Source organism: Salvelinus fontinalis, chromosome 19, assembly GCF_029448725.1.
Source record: "Salvelinus fontinalis isolate EN_2023a chromosome 19, ASM2944872v1, whole genome shotgun sequence".
Taxonomy (NCBI): Eukaryota; Metazoa; Chordata; class Actinopteri; order Salmoniformes; family Salmonidae; genus Salvelinus; species Salvelinus fontinalis.
Genome location: NC_074683.1, coordinates 24,730,616 through 24,751,007, shown reverse-complemented (window position 1 = coordinate 24,751,007; position 20,392 = coordinate 24,730,616). Strand labels below are relative to the sequence as shown.

At 37.8% G+C, this 20,392-nt stretch overlaps 1 protein-coding gene across 1 annotated transcript in view; it reads right to left on the bottom strand.

Moving 5' to 3' along the window:
- The window catches only part of LOC129816545 (dual specificity calcium/calmodulin-dependent 3',5'-cyclic nucleotide phosphodiesterase 1A-like), a 97,554-nt gene that overhangs the window by 72,696 nt on the left and 4,466 nt on the right, over positions 1-20,392 (bottom strand). The window contains exon 2 of the mRNA XM_055871126.1: positions 17,906-17,932. Coding sequence (XP_055727101.1) covers positions 17,906-17,932 — 27 coding nt within the window. The remainder of the gene's footprint in view (positions 1-17,905; positions 17,933-20,392) is intronic.

The window sequence follows — 20,392 nt, the reverse complement described above, 5'->3', positions numbered from 1 at the left end:
TAATGTGAAGTAAATCGAGCGCGCTCAAACTTTCCATCATTCTGATTACGGTAGTCATTTTGTCACCCTCATCATGGCAAAGACACGGAGAAATGCATATGATGCAGCTTTCAATTTGAAGGCGATCGATCTGGCTGTTTGAAAAGGAAATAGAGCTGCTGCATGGGAGCTTGGCCTTAATGAGTCGATGATAAGACGTTGGAAACAGCAGCGTGAGAAACTGACTTAGTGCATTAACTAGGCCTACTCCTAACTATGTATATAGTGTAGCTGAATTATTCCTAACTATGTGACTAGTGTAGCTGAATTATTACTAACTATGTGTCTAGTGTAGCTGAATTATTACTAACTATGTGTCTAGTGTAGCTGAATTATTACTAACTATGTGTCTAGTGTAGCTGAATTATTCCTAACTATGTATCTAGTATAGCTGAATTATTACTAACTATGTATCTAGTATAGCTGAATTATTACTAACTATGTGTCTAGTATAGCTGAATTATTCCTAACTATGTATCTAGTATAGCTGATTTATTACTAACTATGTGTCTAGTATAGCTGAATTATTACTAACTATGTGTCTAGTATAGCTGAATTATTACTAACTATGTGTCTAGTATAGCTGAATTATTACTAACTATGTATCTAGTGTAGCTGAATTATTACTAACTATGTATCTAGTGTAGCTGAATTCTTACTAACTATGTGTCTAGTATAGCTGAATTATTACTAACTATGTGTCTAGTATAGCTGCATTATTACTAACTATGTGTCTAGTATAGCTGAATTATTACTAACTATGTGTCTAGTATAGCTGAATTATTACTAACTATGTGTCTAGTATAGCTGAATTATTACTAACTATGTGTCTAGTATAGCTGAATTATTACTAACTGTGTATCTAGTATAGCTGAATTATTACTAACTGTGTATCTAGTATAGCTGAATTATTACTAACTGTGTATCTAGTATAGCTGAATTATTACTAACTATGTGTCTAGTATAGCTGAATTATTACTAACTATGTGTCTAGTATAGCTGAATTATTACTAACTATGTATCTAGTGTAGCTGAATTATTACTAACTATGTATCTAGTGTAGCTGAATTATTACTAACTATGTATCTAGTGTAGCTGAATTATTACTAACTATGTGTCTAGTATAGCTGAATTATTACTAACTATGTATCTAGTGTAGCTGAATTATTACTAACTATGTGTCTAGTGTAGCTGAATTATTCCTAACTATGTGTCTAGTATAGCTGAATTATTACTAACTATGTGTCTAGTATAGCTGAATTATTACTAACTATGTGTCTAGTATAGCTGAATTATTACCAACTATGTATCTAGTGTAGCTGAATTATTACTAACTATGTGTCTAGTGTAGCTGAATTATTACTAACTATGTATCTAGTATAGCTGAATTATTACTAACTATGTATCTAGTATAGCTGAATTATTACTAACTATGTGTCTAGTATAGCTGAATTATTACTAACTATGTGTCTAGTATAGCTGAATTATTACTAACTATGTATCTAGTATAGCTGAATTATTACTAACTATGTATCTAGTGTAGCTGAATTATTCCTAACTATGTGTTTAGTATAGCTGAATTATTACTAACTATGTATCTAGTGTAGCTGAATTATTACTAACTATGTGTCTAGTGTAGCTGAATTATTCCTAACTATGTGTCTAGTATAGCTGAATTATTCCTAACTATGTGTCTAGTGTAGCTGAATTATTACTAACTATGTATCTAGTATAGCTGAATTATTACTAACTATGTGTCTAGTATAGCTGACTATTACTAACTATGTATCTAGTATAGCTGAATTATTACTAACTATGTGTCTAGTATAGCTGAATTATTCCTAACTATGTATCTAGTATAGCTGAATTATTACTAACTATGTGTCTAGTATAGCCAAATTATTACTAACTGTGTATCTAGTATATCTGAATTATTACTAACTATGTGTCTAGTATAGCTGAATTATTCCTAACTATGTGTCTAGTATAGCTGAATTATTCCTAACTATGTGTCTAGTATAGCTGAATTATTCCTAACTATGTATCTAGTGTAGCTGAATTATTACTAAATATGTGTCTAGTATAGCTGAATTATTACTAACTATGTGTCTAGTATAGCTGAATTATTCCTAACTATGTATCTAGTGTAGCTGAATTATTACTAACTATGTATCTAGTGTAGCTGAATTATTACTAACTATGTGTCTAGTATAGCTGAATTATTACTAACTATGTACTGTAATTTCCGGACTATAAGCCGCTACTTTTTTCCCACGCTATGAACCTTGCGCTTTATACAATGACGCGGCTAATTTATGGATTTTTCCCGCTTTCACAAATTCATGCCGCCAAAAAACTGAGCACCATCACATAATGTGAAGTAAATCGAGCGCGCTCAAACTTTCCATCATTCTGATTACGGTAGTCATTTTGTCACCCTCATCATGGCAAAGACACGGAGAAATGCATATGATGCAGCTTTCAATTTGAAGGCGATCGATCTGGCTGTTTGAAAAGGAAATAGAGCTGCTGCATGGGAGCTTGGCCTTAATGAGTCGATGATAAGACGTTGGAAACAGCAGCGTGAGAAACTGACTTAGTGCAAAAAGACAACAAAAGCTTTCAGAGGAAAGAAAAGCAGATGGCCCGAACTAGAAAATGAGGCTTGGATGACAAGTGGGGAGAAATCCTTCACTAAAACGGGCCGCATGCGAAGAGCGACTTATGGTCAAGTCTGCCAGTGGGTCCTGACAGCATGGAGCTGCTGCGTATTGAAGAGGGCAGCATGAGCTCAGCGGGGAATTTGCCTCCGGATGAAAGTGAGGATGAAAGTGAGGAGAGCGACAATGAAAACGATCCAACATCGGATGAAGCAATTCTGAGGCTATTCAACTCCGACACCAAAGGAGATGACTTCAGTGGTTTCAGTGCACAGGAGGAAGATAGTGACCAAGGACTTTCTTGGTAGGCTACTGTTTACTGCTATTTAAAAAAAAAAAAATGTTACAAGCTTGTTTCGTTAAAGCCTATTTATTTTTGTTACAAGACGTGTTTCGTTAAAGCCTATTTATTTTTGTTACAAGCCGTGTTTCGTTTAAAGGCTGTGTAAAGTTCATTTGTTTCAATGTACCGGTAGGCACCTGCGGCTTATAGACACGTGCGGCTTATTTATGTACAAAATACATTTTTTTTTTTTTATTCAGTGGGTGCGGCTTATATTCAGGTGCGCTTAATAGTCCAGCAATTACGGTATCTAGTATAGCTGAATTATTACTAACTATGTGTCTAGTATAGCTGAATTATTCCTAACTATGTGTCTAGTATAGCTGAATTATTACTAACTATGTGTCTAGTATAGCTGAATTATTACTAACTATGTGTCTAGTATAGCTGAATTATCACTAACTATGTGTCTAGTATAGGTGAATCTATTACTAACTATGTGTCTAGTGTAGCTGAATTATTACTAACTATGTGTCTAGTGTAGCTGAATTATTACTAACTATGTATCTAGTGTAGCTGAATTATTACTAACTATGTATCTAGTGTAGCTGAATTATTACTAACTATGTGTCTAGTATAGCTGAATTATTACTAATTATGTATCTAGTATAGCTGAATTATTACTAACTATGTGTCTAGTGTAGCTGAATTATTACTAACTATGTATCTAGTATAGCTGAATTATTACTAACTATGTGTCTAGTATAGCCAAATTATTACTAATTATGTATCTAGTATAGCTGAATTATTACTAACTATGTGTCTAGTGTAGCTGAATTATTACTAACTATGTATCTAGTATAGCTGAATTATTACTAACTATGTGTCTAGTATAGCCAAATTATTACTAATTATGTATCTAGTATAGCTGAATTATTACTAACTGTGTGTCTAGTATAGCTGAATTATTCCTAACTATGTGTCTAGTATAGCTGAATTATTCCTAACTATGTGTCTAGTGTAGCTGAATTATTACTAACTATGTATCTAGTATAGCTGAATTATTACTAACTATGTGTCTAGTATAGCCAAATTATTACTAATTATGTATCTAGTATAGCTGAATTATTACTAACTATGTGTCTAGTGTAGCTGAATTATTCCTAACTATGTGTCTAGTATAGCTGAATTATTACTAACTATGTGTCTAGTATAGCCAAATTATTACTAATTATGTATCTAGTATAGCTGAATTATTACTAACTATGTATCTATTGTAGCTGAATTATTACTAACTATGTATCTAGTGTAGCTGAATTATTACTAACTATGTATCTAGTGTAGCTGAATTATTACTAACTATGTGTCTAGTATAGCTGAATTATTACTAACTATGTATCTAGTGTAGCTGAATTATTACTAACTATGTATCTAGTGTAGCTGAATTATTACTAACTATGTATCTAGTGTAGCTGAATTATTACTAACTATGTATCTGGTATAGCTGAATTACTACTAACTATGTGTCTAGTGTAGCTGTCCAACTGTGTGTGTGTGTGTGTGTGTGTGTGTGTGTGTGTGTGTGTGTGTGTGTGTGTGTGTGTGTGTGTGTGTGTGTGTGTGTGTGTGTGTGTGTGTGTGTGTGTGTGTGTGCAACAGCTTGTAATGTCCTTCCTCCCTGTGACAGACAGACAGACAGACAGACCTGCCTGCCTGCCTACCTACATACATACCTACCTACCTACCTACCTGCCTGCCTGCCTGCCTGCCTGCCTGCCTGCCTGCCTGCCTGCCTGCCTGCCTGCCTGCCTACCTACCTACCTACCTACCTACCTACTAACAGGCAGGCAGGCAGGCCTGCCTGTTAGTAGGCTTCTATTTTAGTAAGCTTCTATTTTATGACTGTTAACTTCCTGGGAAATTCCTAGTGACAGTATTCCTGTAAGTGCCTGGCAGACCTTGGTTCAAATACTATTACAAATATTTCAGATACTTAAAGTGTTTGCTCTATCCTGTCTAGAATGCCAGATGGGCACAGTTTGTTATTTTAGGACTATTCTATCGGTTCATTAAGTCAGGCAAGCTCAATTGAGCTGAAATACAGTATTTGAAATGATTTCAAATAGTATTTGAACCCAGGTTTGGTGGCTGGTCTGGTCATGGTCTCCTTGCCCTGACAGGAGTGGAAGGAAACAGTTCACTACTCTGTAGCTCTGCATTTAGCTCTTACCGTATTTCAATCTGTGCCATGGAAAAAAGGCGGAATCCCATTCGGCTGTTAGCATGTGATTGTTATAGCCCTGTTAGCCCTGTGGTGCTATGAGGCTTTTCGGGCCTGTGGGGCTATAGGGGAGGCTTGGTAGTATGCTGAGTGGATTGTTTACTCTTGTACTTGATGTACACACACATCCTGTAATTCCTGGGATTCAGTGTTTGTTAGTGATGAACAATTCATATAGTGAACCTCCAATGGTGACAACGGCGAGTGCTCTCATCCTGAAACCCTATATTATGCATTCATTCACAGCACTGTGCGTCAACCTCAAGCCGTGGCCCCAGACAGTGATACATATGTGCTGCTATAGCAACAATGAAATGGAATGATTTGTCTCTCTATAATCTACTATAACGAAAGTGTTGATGCTAAGATAAATATAAATTCACTTGGGATGCCTTTCCAGCTATTAGTACATGCTGAATGATATGAAAGAACTGATAAAATGGCTGCTAAAAGACCAACATGTGTCCAATGAACTGTTTAGATAGAGAGATTAAATACTATACAACAAGTTGGCCAAATGTCAATGGACAGGTAATAACCTGAACAGATAGCCTAGCTATTTCAAAAATATGAAACCTAATCTTGATGTTTGGTTGTTTGCCGAAATCATTAGAGGGAGCCTGAGGTACTGTACGTGAGACCTATGAATGTGGGGAATTGGAATTGGTAACTGCATTGCCAACACTTTCATTCCAAGGCAGAATTGGTTGTAAGGAAACATGGCGCTGCAGGGTCTAATCAAGAGGAGAGAGAGGAGCAGACAGGCAGTTCTGTTGAGAATAGACAGTCAACATCAAGGGATTCTAATAGAAAAAGGAATGACAAGAGAGCGACATGGAATTCCACAAAAGCCAGGACGGAATGTTCACTGCCGGTTGTATCTTAGTCTAAGATAATGTTCAGACATTCTTGTAGTTATGGCTAAACAAGTGTCCTCTACATTCCCCTATGTGGACAGGTCGCTAGTGACCTAATGTTTATGGACCGAGAATGACCTATTTTCAGTGGTGTGGCAAACTGCCAACAACATACTGTATGTATATTTGATCAGATGCCAAGTTGTTCAAAGACATGCCCTCTATCAGAAACCAATTAAACATTATAGCAATGAAGGCCACATTCCTGAATAGAATGGCTACACATCACAATGATTGGCTGCTCATTAAGAGCTGCCTATCATTGGCAAGTGTGACAATGAAGAAAAACCCCCAGAGAGAACAAAACAGCTAGTTGCCAGGAAACACCACAGCACAGTGGATCAATCAACCAATCTGCTGCTAGGTCAGGGATGTACACAATAGAAGGTTACAGCTCGATTGGAGTCACAGCACACGCAAGTACACACACGCGCACACACGCGCACACACACACACACACACACACACACACACACACACACACACACACACACACACACACACACACACACACACACACACACACACACACACACACACACACACACACACACACACACACACACACAACACGGGTTTGGATTTGGGTGGATAGGGTTCAAGGAGTTTTAAATGTTTTATTTTACCCTTATTTTACCAACACATTCTCATTTACAGCAATGACCTGGGGAGTAGTTACAGAGGAGAGGAAAGAGGATGAATGAGACAATTCTAAGCTGGCCATGAACAGGTGGCCATGATTGTACAGTATGAGGGTCAGATTGGGAATTAGCCAGGACACCAGGGTTAACACCCCTACTCTTACAATAAGTGCCATGGGATCTTTAGTGACCACAGAGGGTCAGGAAGACAGAAAGACAGAGCCACTGAGCATACATGCATACTACAGAATAGATGAGACGGAGATGCTTCAGGGACAGGGTTCTGTGCACACAACAGAAGCATTGGAGTCAGAGACGTACCGTAGCTACTGAGCATGACACAAGGTATAGATGGAGAGGAGTCAAAGCCAGGGATACTAAAAGGAGAAGTAGTTTATTGCCATCTAACCTATGTACAATTAATTTTATCTTTATTTAAATAGGCAAGTCAGTTAAGAACAAATTCTTATTTTCAATGACAGCCAAAGAACAGTGGGTTAACTGCCTTGTTCAGGGGCAGAATGACAGATTTGTACCTTGTCAGCTCAGGGATTTGATCTTGCAACCTTTTGGTTACTAGTCCAACACTCTAACCACTAGGCTACGCTGCTGCCCAATATGATATCATCTCTTCATCCTTTTTACTGACAGTTGACTGTCAGAGGCACAGCTTGATTTATGTGCTGGATCAAAAGCTTTTACACCCTTGGAAATAAACTGTAGGATCAGGGGCTAAAATAGTGTTGGATATGATAATATGTTATATTGCTTTTACACTGAATGCTTTTAGACAAATACAAAGGGTTCAGAGATGCAGACTTGACAGAAGGTATAGCTAGAGCGAAATCAGAGTCAGGGATACTTTACTAAAGGATACTTATACTAAAAAATAAGTACTTAGCAGTGGTGGGAAAAGTACACCATTGTCATACTTGAGAAAAAGTAAAGATGCCTTAATAGAAAATGATTCAAGTAAAAGTGAAAGTCATCCAGGAAAATACTACTTGTCACGTTCCTGACCTTGTTTTCCTTTTGTATAGTTGTGTTTAGTGGGTCAGGACGTGAGCTGGGTGGGCAGTCTGTGTTGTTTGTTCTATGTTAAGTGTCAGTGTTAATTGACCTTGTATGGCTCTCAATCAGAGGCAGGTGTTTTACGTTTTCCTCTGATTGAGAACCATATATAGGTAGGTTGTTTCACATTGTTTGTTGTGGGTGGTTGTCTTCCGTGTCTGTATGTCTACCACACAGGACTGTTTCGTTTTGTCGTTCGTGTATGTAGTCTGTTCCTGTTCGTGCGTTCTTCGTCATTTGTAAGTTCTCGAGTCCAGGTCTGTCTACATCGGTTATTTGTTTTGTAGTTTGTTGAAGTGTTTTCGTGTTTCGTCTTTACTTTAATAAACATCATTATGTCAAACTATCACGCTGCGCATTGGTCCTCTGATCCTTCTCGCCTCTCCTCGTCTGAGGAGGAGGAAGAAGTAGACGATCGTTACACTACTTGAGTAAAAGTTTAAAAGGTATTTGGTTTTAAAAAATATACTTAAGTATCAAAAGTAAAAGTATCAATCATTTCAAATTGATTAAATTAAGCAAACCAGACAGCACAATTATTATTATTATATATATTTTTACTGATAGCCAGGGGCACACTACAACACGCAGACATCATTTACAAATGAAGCTTTTATGTTTAATGAGTACGCCAAATCAGAGACAGTAGGGATGCCCAAGGATGTTTTCTTGATAAGTGTGTGAATTGGGCCATTTTCCTGTCCTGCTAAGCATCTAAAATGTAACGAGTACTTTTGAGTGTGAGGGAAAATCTATGGAGTAAAAAGTACATAATTTTCTTGAAGAATGTAGTGAAGTAAAAGTTGTCAAAAATATAAATAGTAAAGTAAAGTACAGATACCTAAAAAAACTATTTAAGTAATACATAAGTACTTTGCACACTGGTACTTAGTAGAGTTGTAGGATCTTCATTTGACCTATATTGATTCAGCTGCATTGGTTCTACAGCTGCACCATCGAGAGCATTCTGACTGGTTGCATCACTGCCTGGTATGGCAACTACTCGGCCTCCGACCGCAAAGCACTACAGAGGGTAGTGCGTACGGCCCAGTACATCACCGGGGCCAAGCTTCCCGACATCCAGGACCTCTATACTAGGCGGTAGGCGGTGTCAGAGCAAGGCCCTAAAAATTGTCAAAGCCCAACCACCCTAGTCATAAACTGTTCTCTCTGTTACCGCACAGCAAGCAGTACCGGGGGCCAAGTCTAGGCCCAAAAGGCTTCTTAACAGCTTCTACCCCCCAAGCCATAAGACTCCTGAACAGCTAATCAAATGGCTACCCAGACCCCTCTTTTATTATGTTATTACCTATGCATGGTCACTTTAACTCTACCTATATGTAGATATTACCTCAATTACCTCAACTAACCGGTGCCCCCGCACATTGACTCTATACCGGGACCCCCTGTATATAGCCTCGCTATTGTTATTTTACTGCTGCTGTTTAATTATTTGTTATCATTATTATTTGTTATTTTTTTACTTAGCATTTTTTTTTAAAGTGCAATACTCTTAGTATAACTATGTGTTTAGTGTAGGGCTGGGCGATATGGAAAATAAATTATCACGATATGTATACCGAAAGGTTGCTAGATCGAATCCCTGAGCTGACAAGGTAGAAATCTGTCATTCTACCCTTGAACAAGGCAGTTAACCCACTGTTCCTCGATAGGCCGTCATTGTAAATAAGAAGTTGCTCTTAACTGACGTGCCTAGTTAAATAAAGGTTACATTTTTTTTATTATGTGAGCTACACTTAAAATTATACTTGAAGGAAAATTGTTCCATGTTTGCGGCCAGGGATAAGCTTCTTGAAACGTTCCTTTTCGACTGTGATAATTGGCAGCATGTCCTTAGCAATGCAATGCATAATAGCATTTGTGATGTCTTTGTCTTTTCGATGTTAGCTGTAGGGAATAAACACTGTCAGTGTTGACTGCTTCGGGCAAACATCCCTAGATTGGCTGGTACTCGAGGGGCGTTTATCAATACCGTGGTGCAAACTCAAACTTCCTGCATGTTCCAAAGAATGATTTTGCTTCAGATGTTGAAAAAGGTTTGTCGTATTACCAGACTTCGTAGCCACCTGTCTACGGAACAATTTGCACCGAACATTACTCTGCTCTTTGTCGGACTTCAAAAAGCCAAACCACTTCCAAATTGCAGAAACAGTTTAACCCTTTTTATCAATAATTTCTTTGTTGGAAGCTGCTCCTTCTCCATGGCTATCACTGCCACTGTTTTTGCCTACATCGCTCATTTTACATGGTTAATAGTGGCTACTCCATCACTCGGGGTGCTAAGTGGTTTTAGTGGGCGTATACCTCTCCACGTGCATATTGTCACTTCTCCGCACGTTCCTGCTGCGTCAGAGCTGAAATGGACTGCTGTACCTAATTATTCTATATCGACATGATCGAAAATTAATCTAAACGTTTTTATATCGTTATTGAGGGAAGTAATTACCTCTATAATTATTGATAATGATTTATCGCCCAGCCCTAGTTTAGTGTGGGTTTTCAATGAATTTATGTAAATCACAAAGCTCATCTGCATTTCCTGCTGTGCAGGAAAATTATCAGCAACAAAAGAGTGACTAAATTAAGATCCTACATCTGTAGGTCTGCACTATGCATTATGTATCTGGCCTCTGCTCACTCTGGAGACAAGCTGCATGTACTATGAATACATCATCTCTTCACACTTTTACTGAGACAGCTTGACTGACAGTTGGCTCTTGAAGTCACAGCTTGACTCATATCTGTTCTGCTCATATCATTGATGCCTGACCTGATGAAAAGCTATTACGCTCTAACAGTAGATAGAGCTTCAGTAAACAGATTGCCCATTTTAGCTATGGCATCCTCAAAGCTAAATCTGAACGGCACTTTCCAGAATTTGGGGTTTTTAATTCCAATTGATTGATTGAAGTGAACACATTTTGAACATACTGTATAGTATCCCCTGTTGATGTCACATTGAGTGGATTGAGTGGGATAGTTCATCAGGTACCTCTAGTGGAGAGAACTCTATGGGCCATCTGAAATGACTCTAAATATAATTCAATATTTCAAAGTCATTATTGCTTCAAAAACTGTTTCAATCAAAACCATTAAGTAACATTATCTATTCATGAAAAGGTGTCAGAATGATGGTTTATCAATCACTGAACCCTGTTTTAACCCAGCAGAGAATGGACAATAAATCCATGCGATCTGTGCAACTACACAGTTCACAACAATTCCCTTAAGCGACTGCTCCCTGACTCATTGGCCAAATACTGTCCCCTCTAATCTCTCGTGGAGATGCAATTAACACAGGATGTATCGCACCGTCTGTCAATGCACTGTGGGATGCGACGACTAACGATGAACACTGTTCTGGTGCACAGATTTTTCAGTCACCCTCTAACCACATAGCTACAGTTCTGTTGAATACTGTATAACCACATCTCAAACAGTTTAGTTCTGTTGAATACTGTATAACCACATCTCAAACATTTTTGTTCTGTTGAATACTGTATAACCACATCTCAAACAGTTTAGTTCTGTTGAATACTGTATAACCACATCTCAAACAGTTTAGTTCTGTTGAATACTGTATAACCACATCTCTTCTGTTTAGTTCTGTTGAATACTGTATAACCACATCTCAAACAGTTTAGTTCTGTTGAATACTGTATAACCACATCTCAAACAGTTTAGTTCTGTTGAATACTGTATAACCACATCTCAAACATTTTTGTTCTGTTGAATACTGTATAACCACATCTCAAACAGTTTAGTTCTGTTGAATACTGTATAACCACATCTCAAACAGTTTAGTTCTGTTGAATACTGTATAACCACATCTGTTCTGTTTAGTTCTGTTGAATACTGTATAACCACATCTCAAACAGTTTAGTTCTGTTGAATACTGTATAACCACATCTCAAACAGTTTAGTTCTGTTGAATACTGTATAACCACATCTCTAGAGTTTAGTTCTGTTGAATACTGTATAACCACATCTCAAACAGTTTAGTTCTGTTGAATACTGTATAACCACATCTCAAACAGTTTAGTTTTGTTGAATACTGTATAACCACATCTCAAACAGTTTAGTTCTGTTGAATACTGTATAACCACATCTCAAACAGTTTAGTTCTGTTGAATACTGTATAACCACATCTCAAACAGTTTAGTTCTGTTGAATACTGTATAACCACATCTCAAACAGTTTAGTTCTGTTGAATACTGTATAACCACATCTCTACTGTTTAGTTCTGTTGAATACTGTATAACCACATCTCAAACAGTTTAGTTCTGTTGAATACTGTATAACCACATCTCTACAGTTCTGTTGAATACTGTATAACCACATCTCAAACAGTTTCGTTCTGTTGAATACTGTATAACCACATCTCAAACAGTTTAGTTCTGTTGAATACTGTATAACCACATCTCAAACAGTTTTGTTCTGTTGAATACTGTATAACCACATCTCAAACAGTTTAGTTCTGTTGAATACTGTATAACCACATCTCAAACAGTTTAGTTCTGTTGAATACTGTATAACCACATCTCAAACAGTTTAGTTCTGTTGAATACTGTATAACCACATCTCAAACAGTTTAGTTCTGTTGAATACTGTATAACCACATCTCAAACAGTTTAGTTCTGTTGAATACTGTATAACCACATCTCAAACAGTTTAGTTCTGTTGAATACTGTATAACCACATCTCTACAGTTTAGTTCTGTTGAATACCGTATAACCACATCTCTACAGTTCTGTTGAATACTGTATAACCACATCTCAAACAGTTTAGTTCTGTTGAATACTGTATAACCACATCTCTACAGTTCTGTTGAATACTGTATAACCACATCTCAAACAGTTTAGTTCTGTTGAATACTGTATAACCACATCTCAAACAGTTTAGTTCTGTTGAATACTGTATAACCACATCTCTACAGTTCTGTTGAATACTGTATAACCACATCTCAAACAGCTTCGCTCTGTTGAATACTGTATAACCACATCTCTACAGTTCTGTTGAATACTGTATAACCACATCTCAAACAGCTTCGTTCTGTTGAATACTGTATAACCACATCTCTACAGTTCTGTTGAATACTGTATAACCACATCTCAAACAGTTTAGTTCTGTTGAATACTGTATAACCACATCTCAAACAGTTTAGTTCTGTTGAATACTGTATAACCACATCTCAAACAGTTTAGTTCTGTTGAATACTGTATAACCACATCTCTACAGTTTAGTTCTGTTGAATACCGTATAACCACATCTCTACAGTTCTGTTGAATACTGTATAACCACATCTCAAACAGTTTAGTTCTGTTGAATACTGTATAACCACATCTCTACAGTTCTGTTGAATACTGTATAACCACATCTCAAACAGTTTAGTTCTGTTGAATACTGTATAACCACATCTCAAACAGTTTAGTTCTGTTGAATACTGTATAACCACATCTCTACAGTTCTGTTGAATACTGTATAACCACATCTCAAACAGCTTCGTTCTGTTGAATACTGTATAACCACATCTCAAACAGTTTAGTTCTGTTGAATACTGTATAACCACATCTCAAACAGTTTAGTTCTGTTGAATACTGTATAACCACATCTCTACTGTTTAGTTCTGTTGAATACTGTATAACCACATCTCAAACAGTTTAGTTCTGTTGAATACTGTATAACCACATCTCAAACAGTTTAGTTCTGTTGAATACTGTATAACCACATCTCTACTGTTTAGTTCTGTTGAATACTGTATAACCACATCTCAAACAGTTTAGTTCTGTTGAATACTGTATAACCACATCTCAAACAGTTTAGTTCTGTTGAATACTGTATAACCACATCTCAAACAGTTTCGTTCTGTTGAATACTGTATAACCACATCTCAAACAGTTTAGTTCTGTTGAATACTGTATTACCACATCTCAAACAGTTTAGTTCTGTTGAATACTGTATAACCACATCTCAAACAGTTTAGTTCTGTTGAATACTGTATAACCACATCTCTACTGTTTAGTTCTGTTGAATACTGTATAACCACATCTCAAACAGTTTAGTTCTGTTGAATACTGTATAACCACATCTCTACTGTTAAGTTCTGTTGAATACTGTATAACCACATCTTCTGTTGAATACTGTATAACCACATCTCTACTGTTTAGTTCTGTTGAATACTGTATAACCACATCTCAAACAGTTTAGTTCTGTTGAATACTGTATAAACACATCTCAAACAGTTTAGTTCTGTTGAATACTGTATAACCACATCTCAAACAGTTTAGTTCTGTTGAATATTGTATAACCACATCTCTACTGTTCAGTTCTGTTGAATACTGTATAACCACATCTTCTGTTGAATACTGTATAACCACATCTCTACTGTTTAGTTCTGTTGAATACTGTATAACCACATCTCAAACAGTTTAGTTCTGTTGAATACTGTATAAACACATCTCAAACAGTTTAGTTCTGTTGAATACTGTATAACCACATCTCAAACAGTTTAGTTCAGTTGAATACTGTATAACCACATCTCTACAGTTCAGTTCTGTTGAATACTGTATAACCACATCTCTACTGTTTAGTTCTGTTGAATACTGTATAACCACATCTCTACTGTTTAGTTCTGTTGAATACTGTATAACCACATCTCAAACAGTTTAGTTCTGTTGAATACTGTATAACCACATCTCAAACAGTTTAGTTCTGTTGAATACTGTATAACCACATCTCAAACAGTTTAGTTCAGTTGAATACTGTATAACCACATCTCTACAGTTCAGTTCTGTTGAATACTGTATAACCACATCTCAAACAGTTTAGTTCTGTTGAATACTGTATAACCACATCTCTACAGTTTAGTTCTGTTGAATACCGTATAACCACATCTCTACAGTTCTGTTGAATACTGTATAACCACATCTCAAACAGTTTAGTTCTGTTGAATACTGTATAACCACATCTCAAACAGTTTAGTTCTGTTGAATACTGTATAACCACATCTCTACAGTTCTGTTGAATACTGTATAACCACATCTCAAACAGCTTCGTTCTGTTGAATACTGTATAACCACATCTCAAACAGTTTAGTTCTGTTGAATACTGTATAACCACATCTCAAACAGTTTAGTTCTGTTGAATACTGTATAACCACATCTCTACTGTTTAGTTCTGTTGAATACTGTATAACCACATCTCAAACAGTTTAGTTCTGTTGAATACTGTATAACCACATCTCAAACAGTTTAGTTCTGTTGAATACTGTATAACCACATCTCTACTGTTTAGTTCTGTTGAATACTGTATAACCACATCTCAAACAGTTTAGTTCTGTTGAATACTGTATAACCACATCTCAAACAGTTTAGTTCTGTTGAATACTGTATAACCACATCTCAAACAGTTTAGTTCTGTTGAATACTGTATAACCACATCTCAAACAGTTTAGTTCTGTTGAATACTGTATTACCACATCTCAAACAGTTTAGTTCTGTTGAATACTGTATAACCACATCTCAAACAGTTTAGTTCTGTTGAATACTGTATAACCACATCTCTACTGTTTAGTTCTGTTGAATACTGTATAACCACATCTCAAACAGTTTAGTTCTGTTGAATACTGTATAACCACATCTCTACTGTTAAGTTCTGTTGAATACTGTATAACCACATCTTCTGTTGAATACTGTATAACCACATCTCTACTGTTTAGTTCTGTTGAATACTGTATAACCACATCTCAAACAGTTTAGTTCTGTTGAATACTGTATAAACACATCTCAAACAGTTTAGTTCTGTTGAATACTGTATAACCACATCTCAAACAGTTTAGTTCTGTTGAATATTGTATAACCACATCTCTACTGTTCAGTTCTGTTGAATACTGTATAACCACATCTTCTGTTGAATACTGTATAACCACATCTCTACTGTTTAGTTCTGTTGAATACTGTATAACCACATCTCAAACAGTTTAGTTCTGTTGAATACTGTATAAACACATCTCAAACAGTTTAGTTCAGTTGAATACTGTATAACCACATCTCAAACAGTTTAGTTCAGTTGAATACTGTATAACCACATCTCTACAGTTCAGTTCTGTTGAATACTGTATAACCACATCTCTACTGTTTAGTTCTGTTGAATACTGTATAACCACATCTCTACTGTTTAGTTCTGTTGAATACTGTATAACCACATCTCAAACAGTTTAGTTCTGTTGAATACTGTATAACCACATCTCAAACAGTTTAGTTCTGTTGAATACTGTATAACCACATCTCAAACAGTTTAGTTCAGTTGAATACTGTATAACCACATCTCTACAGTTCAGTTCTGTTGAATACTGTATAACCACATCTCAAACAGTTTAGTTCTGTTGAATACTGTATAACCACATCTCTACAGTTTAGTTCTGTTGAATACCGTATAACCACATCTCTACAGTTCTGTTGAATACTGTATAACCACATCTCAAACAGTTTAGTTCTGTTGAATACTGTATAACCACATCTCAAACAGTTTAGTTCTGTTGAATACTGTATAACCACATCTCAAACAGTTTAGTTCTGTTGAATACTGTATAACCACATCTCAAACAGTTTAGTTCTGTTGAATACTGTATAACCACATCTCAAACAGTTTAGTTCTGTTGAATACTGTATAACCACATCTCTACTGTTTAGTTCTGTTGAATACTGTATAACCACATCTCAAACAGTTTAGTTCTGTTGAATACTGTATAACCACATCTCTACAGTTTAGTTCTGTTGAATACTGTATAACCACATCTCAAACAGTTTAGTTCTGTTGAATACTGTATAACCACATCTCAAACAGTTTAGTTCTGTTGAATACTGTATAACCACATCTCAAACAGTTTAGTTCTGTTGAATACTGTATAACCACATCTCAAACAGTTTAGTTCTGTTTAATACTGTATAACCACATCTCTTCTGTTTAGTTCTGTTGAATACTGTATAACCACATCTCAAACAGTTAAGTTCTGTTGAATACTGTATAACCACATCTCAAACAGTTTAGTTCTGTTGAATACTGTATAACCACATCTCTACTGTTTAGTTCTGTTGCACCTGGCTCTACGTAACTGCAGTGGAATACTAATGCAGAGTTCTGTATCATTATATTTCTCCACACTTCACAACCCACACCCGCCCTTACATCTCAGAAAAAGACAGACAGATAGACGGAGCTGTGCTGAGGGCTTGACTGTCTCCGACTAGGGCCATTGTAGAAGAGCACCTCTCTGTGAGCATGTTACATAAATGCAAGCGTTCAACAGGAGAATGCCTAATGCAGCTGGGAAGTGTGTGTGTGCCTGCGTGTCTCCCTCTGTTTGTGTTTGTGTGTGTGTGTGAAGGCCACTTCATCCAACTTAACATTATCTGAATGTGCTCTTTGTGAGAGCCACTGAGCCCAGCAGAGTTCATCCATACTATAGGAAAGGGATGTATCAAGTAGTGTTGCAAAATTCCGGGAACTTTCAATAAATTCCCTGCTTTTCCTGAAATACCAGTTGGGGGATTCCCGGAATCAGGAGGGAATAAGCAGAAGTTCCAGGTTCCTCCAACCGGGAATTCCTGTAATTTTGCAACCCTAGTAACAAGACTCTCTAAACCCACACAGTAAAGTATAGAATGAATAAAGTATTTAAACCCACACAGTACTGTTTTGTATGAATAAAGTATTAAACCCCACATACAGTAAAGCTACAACAATAGCCTCATACGCTTCATCCTGTAGATATTTTACTGTCAAATAAATTCTGTTTACGTATGACAATTCAGCGCTAACAGATTGTTTGTTGAAAGATTGATCTAAGGCAACATCTACCAATGCTTTGTGTTATACATTTGTAGGCTAATGACTGTATGCATAAGATAAGAAGAGTTGGTATCATTATATAGCATGTGGGCATGTTTGATAAAGTAGAGAGACAGTAGACAGACAGACACCATGGGACGTACCTTTGAGACGTGTTTTTGTACTTCTGCCTGAAAAACAAGATGAGGAGTGTACATTAGATGAATAGGCCATACAAAGTACACCATCGCTCTGAGATAGAGCTGCAGCCCAAATGGCACCCTATTCCCTTATTCCTATAGTGCACTTTTGACCAAAGATTTTCAGTCAAATGTAGTGCACTAAATAGCAGGGTTGGGCTCAATTCAGAATTTTTTAATTGACTCCCATTCAACTCATTGAAATTGAATTGGCTACACCCTACAGGATGTAGAATTTGAATTTGAGTTTTAGTTACAGGAAGTAGAATTTAATTCAGTGCAAATCAAAGAAATTCCACTCAGTGATAGAACATTTAATTGAATATGACAGGTCACACTTCCAGATACCACCTTAGTGTTTAGGATAGCCAATTATATTTCCACCAACCATTGCATTTCTTTGGCTTCTTTTTGAAGGCCTTGAGGTCAACTTTAGTGTTAAACTAGTGCATTCTGGGAAATGTAGTTAATTTAGCAGAACTCTATTTGAGAGGCACTGACCTAGAAAGAAATAATGAGTGTGTTTCTGCTATGGAGCAGTATTGTCTGGGGGATTCAGACTAGTTATGAAGGAGCTCTTTTTCCTGTTTTCCCTCTTCTCTCCAGTCAGTCTCCTTCTAACTGTAGGGTAGGGGAGGACTCTCTCTCTCTCTCTCTCTCTCTCACACACACACACACACACCAACAAGAACACACACACACCAACAAGAACACACACACACACACCAACAAGAGCACACACACACCAACAAGAACACACACACACCAACAAGAACACACACACACACACCAACAAGAGCACACACACACCAACAAGAACACACACACACCAACAAGAACACACACACACACACACCAACAAGAGCACACACACACCAACAAGAACACACACACACCAACACGTTTCATCTGGTGTGAAGATCCAGTGAAGAGGAGGAATGTTGGGAGAGGAATTATTACACTCACAGCAATCATCAGCAGTAAATGATGCATCACACAAAATGTGTTTGTCTCATTTTACTTAAAAAACTTTAAACCATCTTTAACGAGAAGTTAGGAGATAAGAACTAAATCACTCAAATTTTGCATAATCATTTTGTAAATGATTTCCTCCTGGACTGCTATATTGACAAATGTGGCCCTGTATGTCCCCCTGTATGTTGTTGTGAATGAACCGAGTTGATATGACCTGATGACTCCTCCAGTCCCCAAACAGAATTCTGGTAACACTGAAACAAGAAAGATGAAGAAGAAGCGGAAGAAGAACAGGAAGAGTGCTCAACCACAAGCAGCTAGAGAGCAGCAAAAACCAGTCAAAGGCAGAGAGGAAATAACAGGTGCGGGTAGACTATCAGCAGATGTTCCTCTGACGGAGGGCAGAGGTTAAACTTATATGGCGACACCCCCGTCAAACTCAAGCCCTGGGATGGAGCTGGTGGAGTTGCCTGATGGCACGTGGGCCATGAAGCAGATAACACCACTGCCTGTATGTCCCCCTGTATGTCTCCCTGTATGTCCCCCTGTATGTCTCCCTGTATGTCTTCCTGTATGTCCCCCTGTATGTCCCCCTGTATGTCTCCCTGTATGTCCCCCTGTATGTCTTCCTGTATGTCCCCCTGTATGTCTCCCTGTATGTCTTCCTGTATGTCCCCCTGTATGTCTTCCTGTATGTCCCCCTGTATGTCTCCCTGTATGTCTTCCTGTATGTCCCCCTGTATGTCTCCCTGTATGTCCCCCTGTATGTCTCCCTGTATGTCCCCCTGTATGTCTTCCTGTATGTCCCCCTGTATGTCTTCCTGTATGTCCCCCTGTATGTCCCCCTGTATGTCTGCCTGTATGTTCCTTTGTATGTCTTCCTGTATGTCCCCCTGTATGTCTTCCTGTATGTCCCCCTGTATGTCTTCCTGTATGTCCCCCTGTATGTCTGCCTGTATGTTCCTTTGTATGTCTTCCTGTATGTCCCCCTGTATGTCTTCCTGTATGTCCCCCTGTGTGTCTGCCTGTATGTCCCCCTGTATGTCTCCCTGTATGTCCCCCTGTGTGTCTGCCTGTATGTGACCCTGTATGTCCCCCTGTATGTCTGCCTGTATGTCCCCCTGTATGTCTGCCTGTATGTCCTCCTGTATGTGACCCTGTATGTCCCCCTGTATGTCTGCCTGTATGTTCCCCTGTATGTCCGCCTGTATGTCTGCCTGTATGTCCCCCTGTATGTCCGCCTGTATGTCCCCCTGTATGTCTGCCTGTATGTCCCCCTGTATGTGACCCTGTATGTCTGCCTGCATGTTCCCCTGTATGTCCGCCTGCATGTCCCACTGTATGTCCCCCTGTATGTCCCCCTCTATGTCTGCCTTTATGCCCCCCTGTATGTCCGCCTGTATGTCCCCCTGTATATCTGCCTGTATGTGACCTTGTATGTCCCCCTGTATGTCCCCCTGTATGTCTGCCTGTATG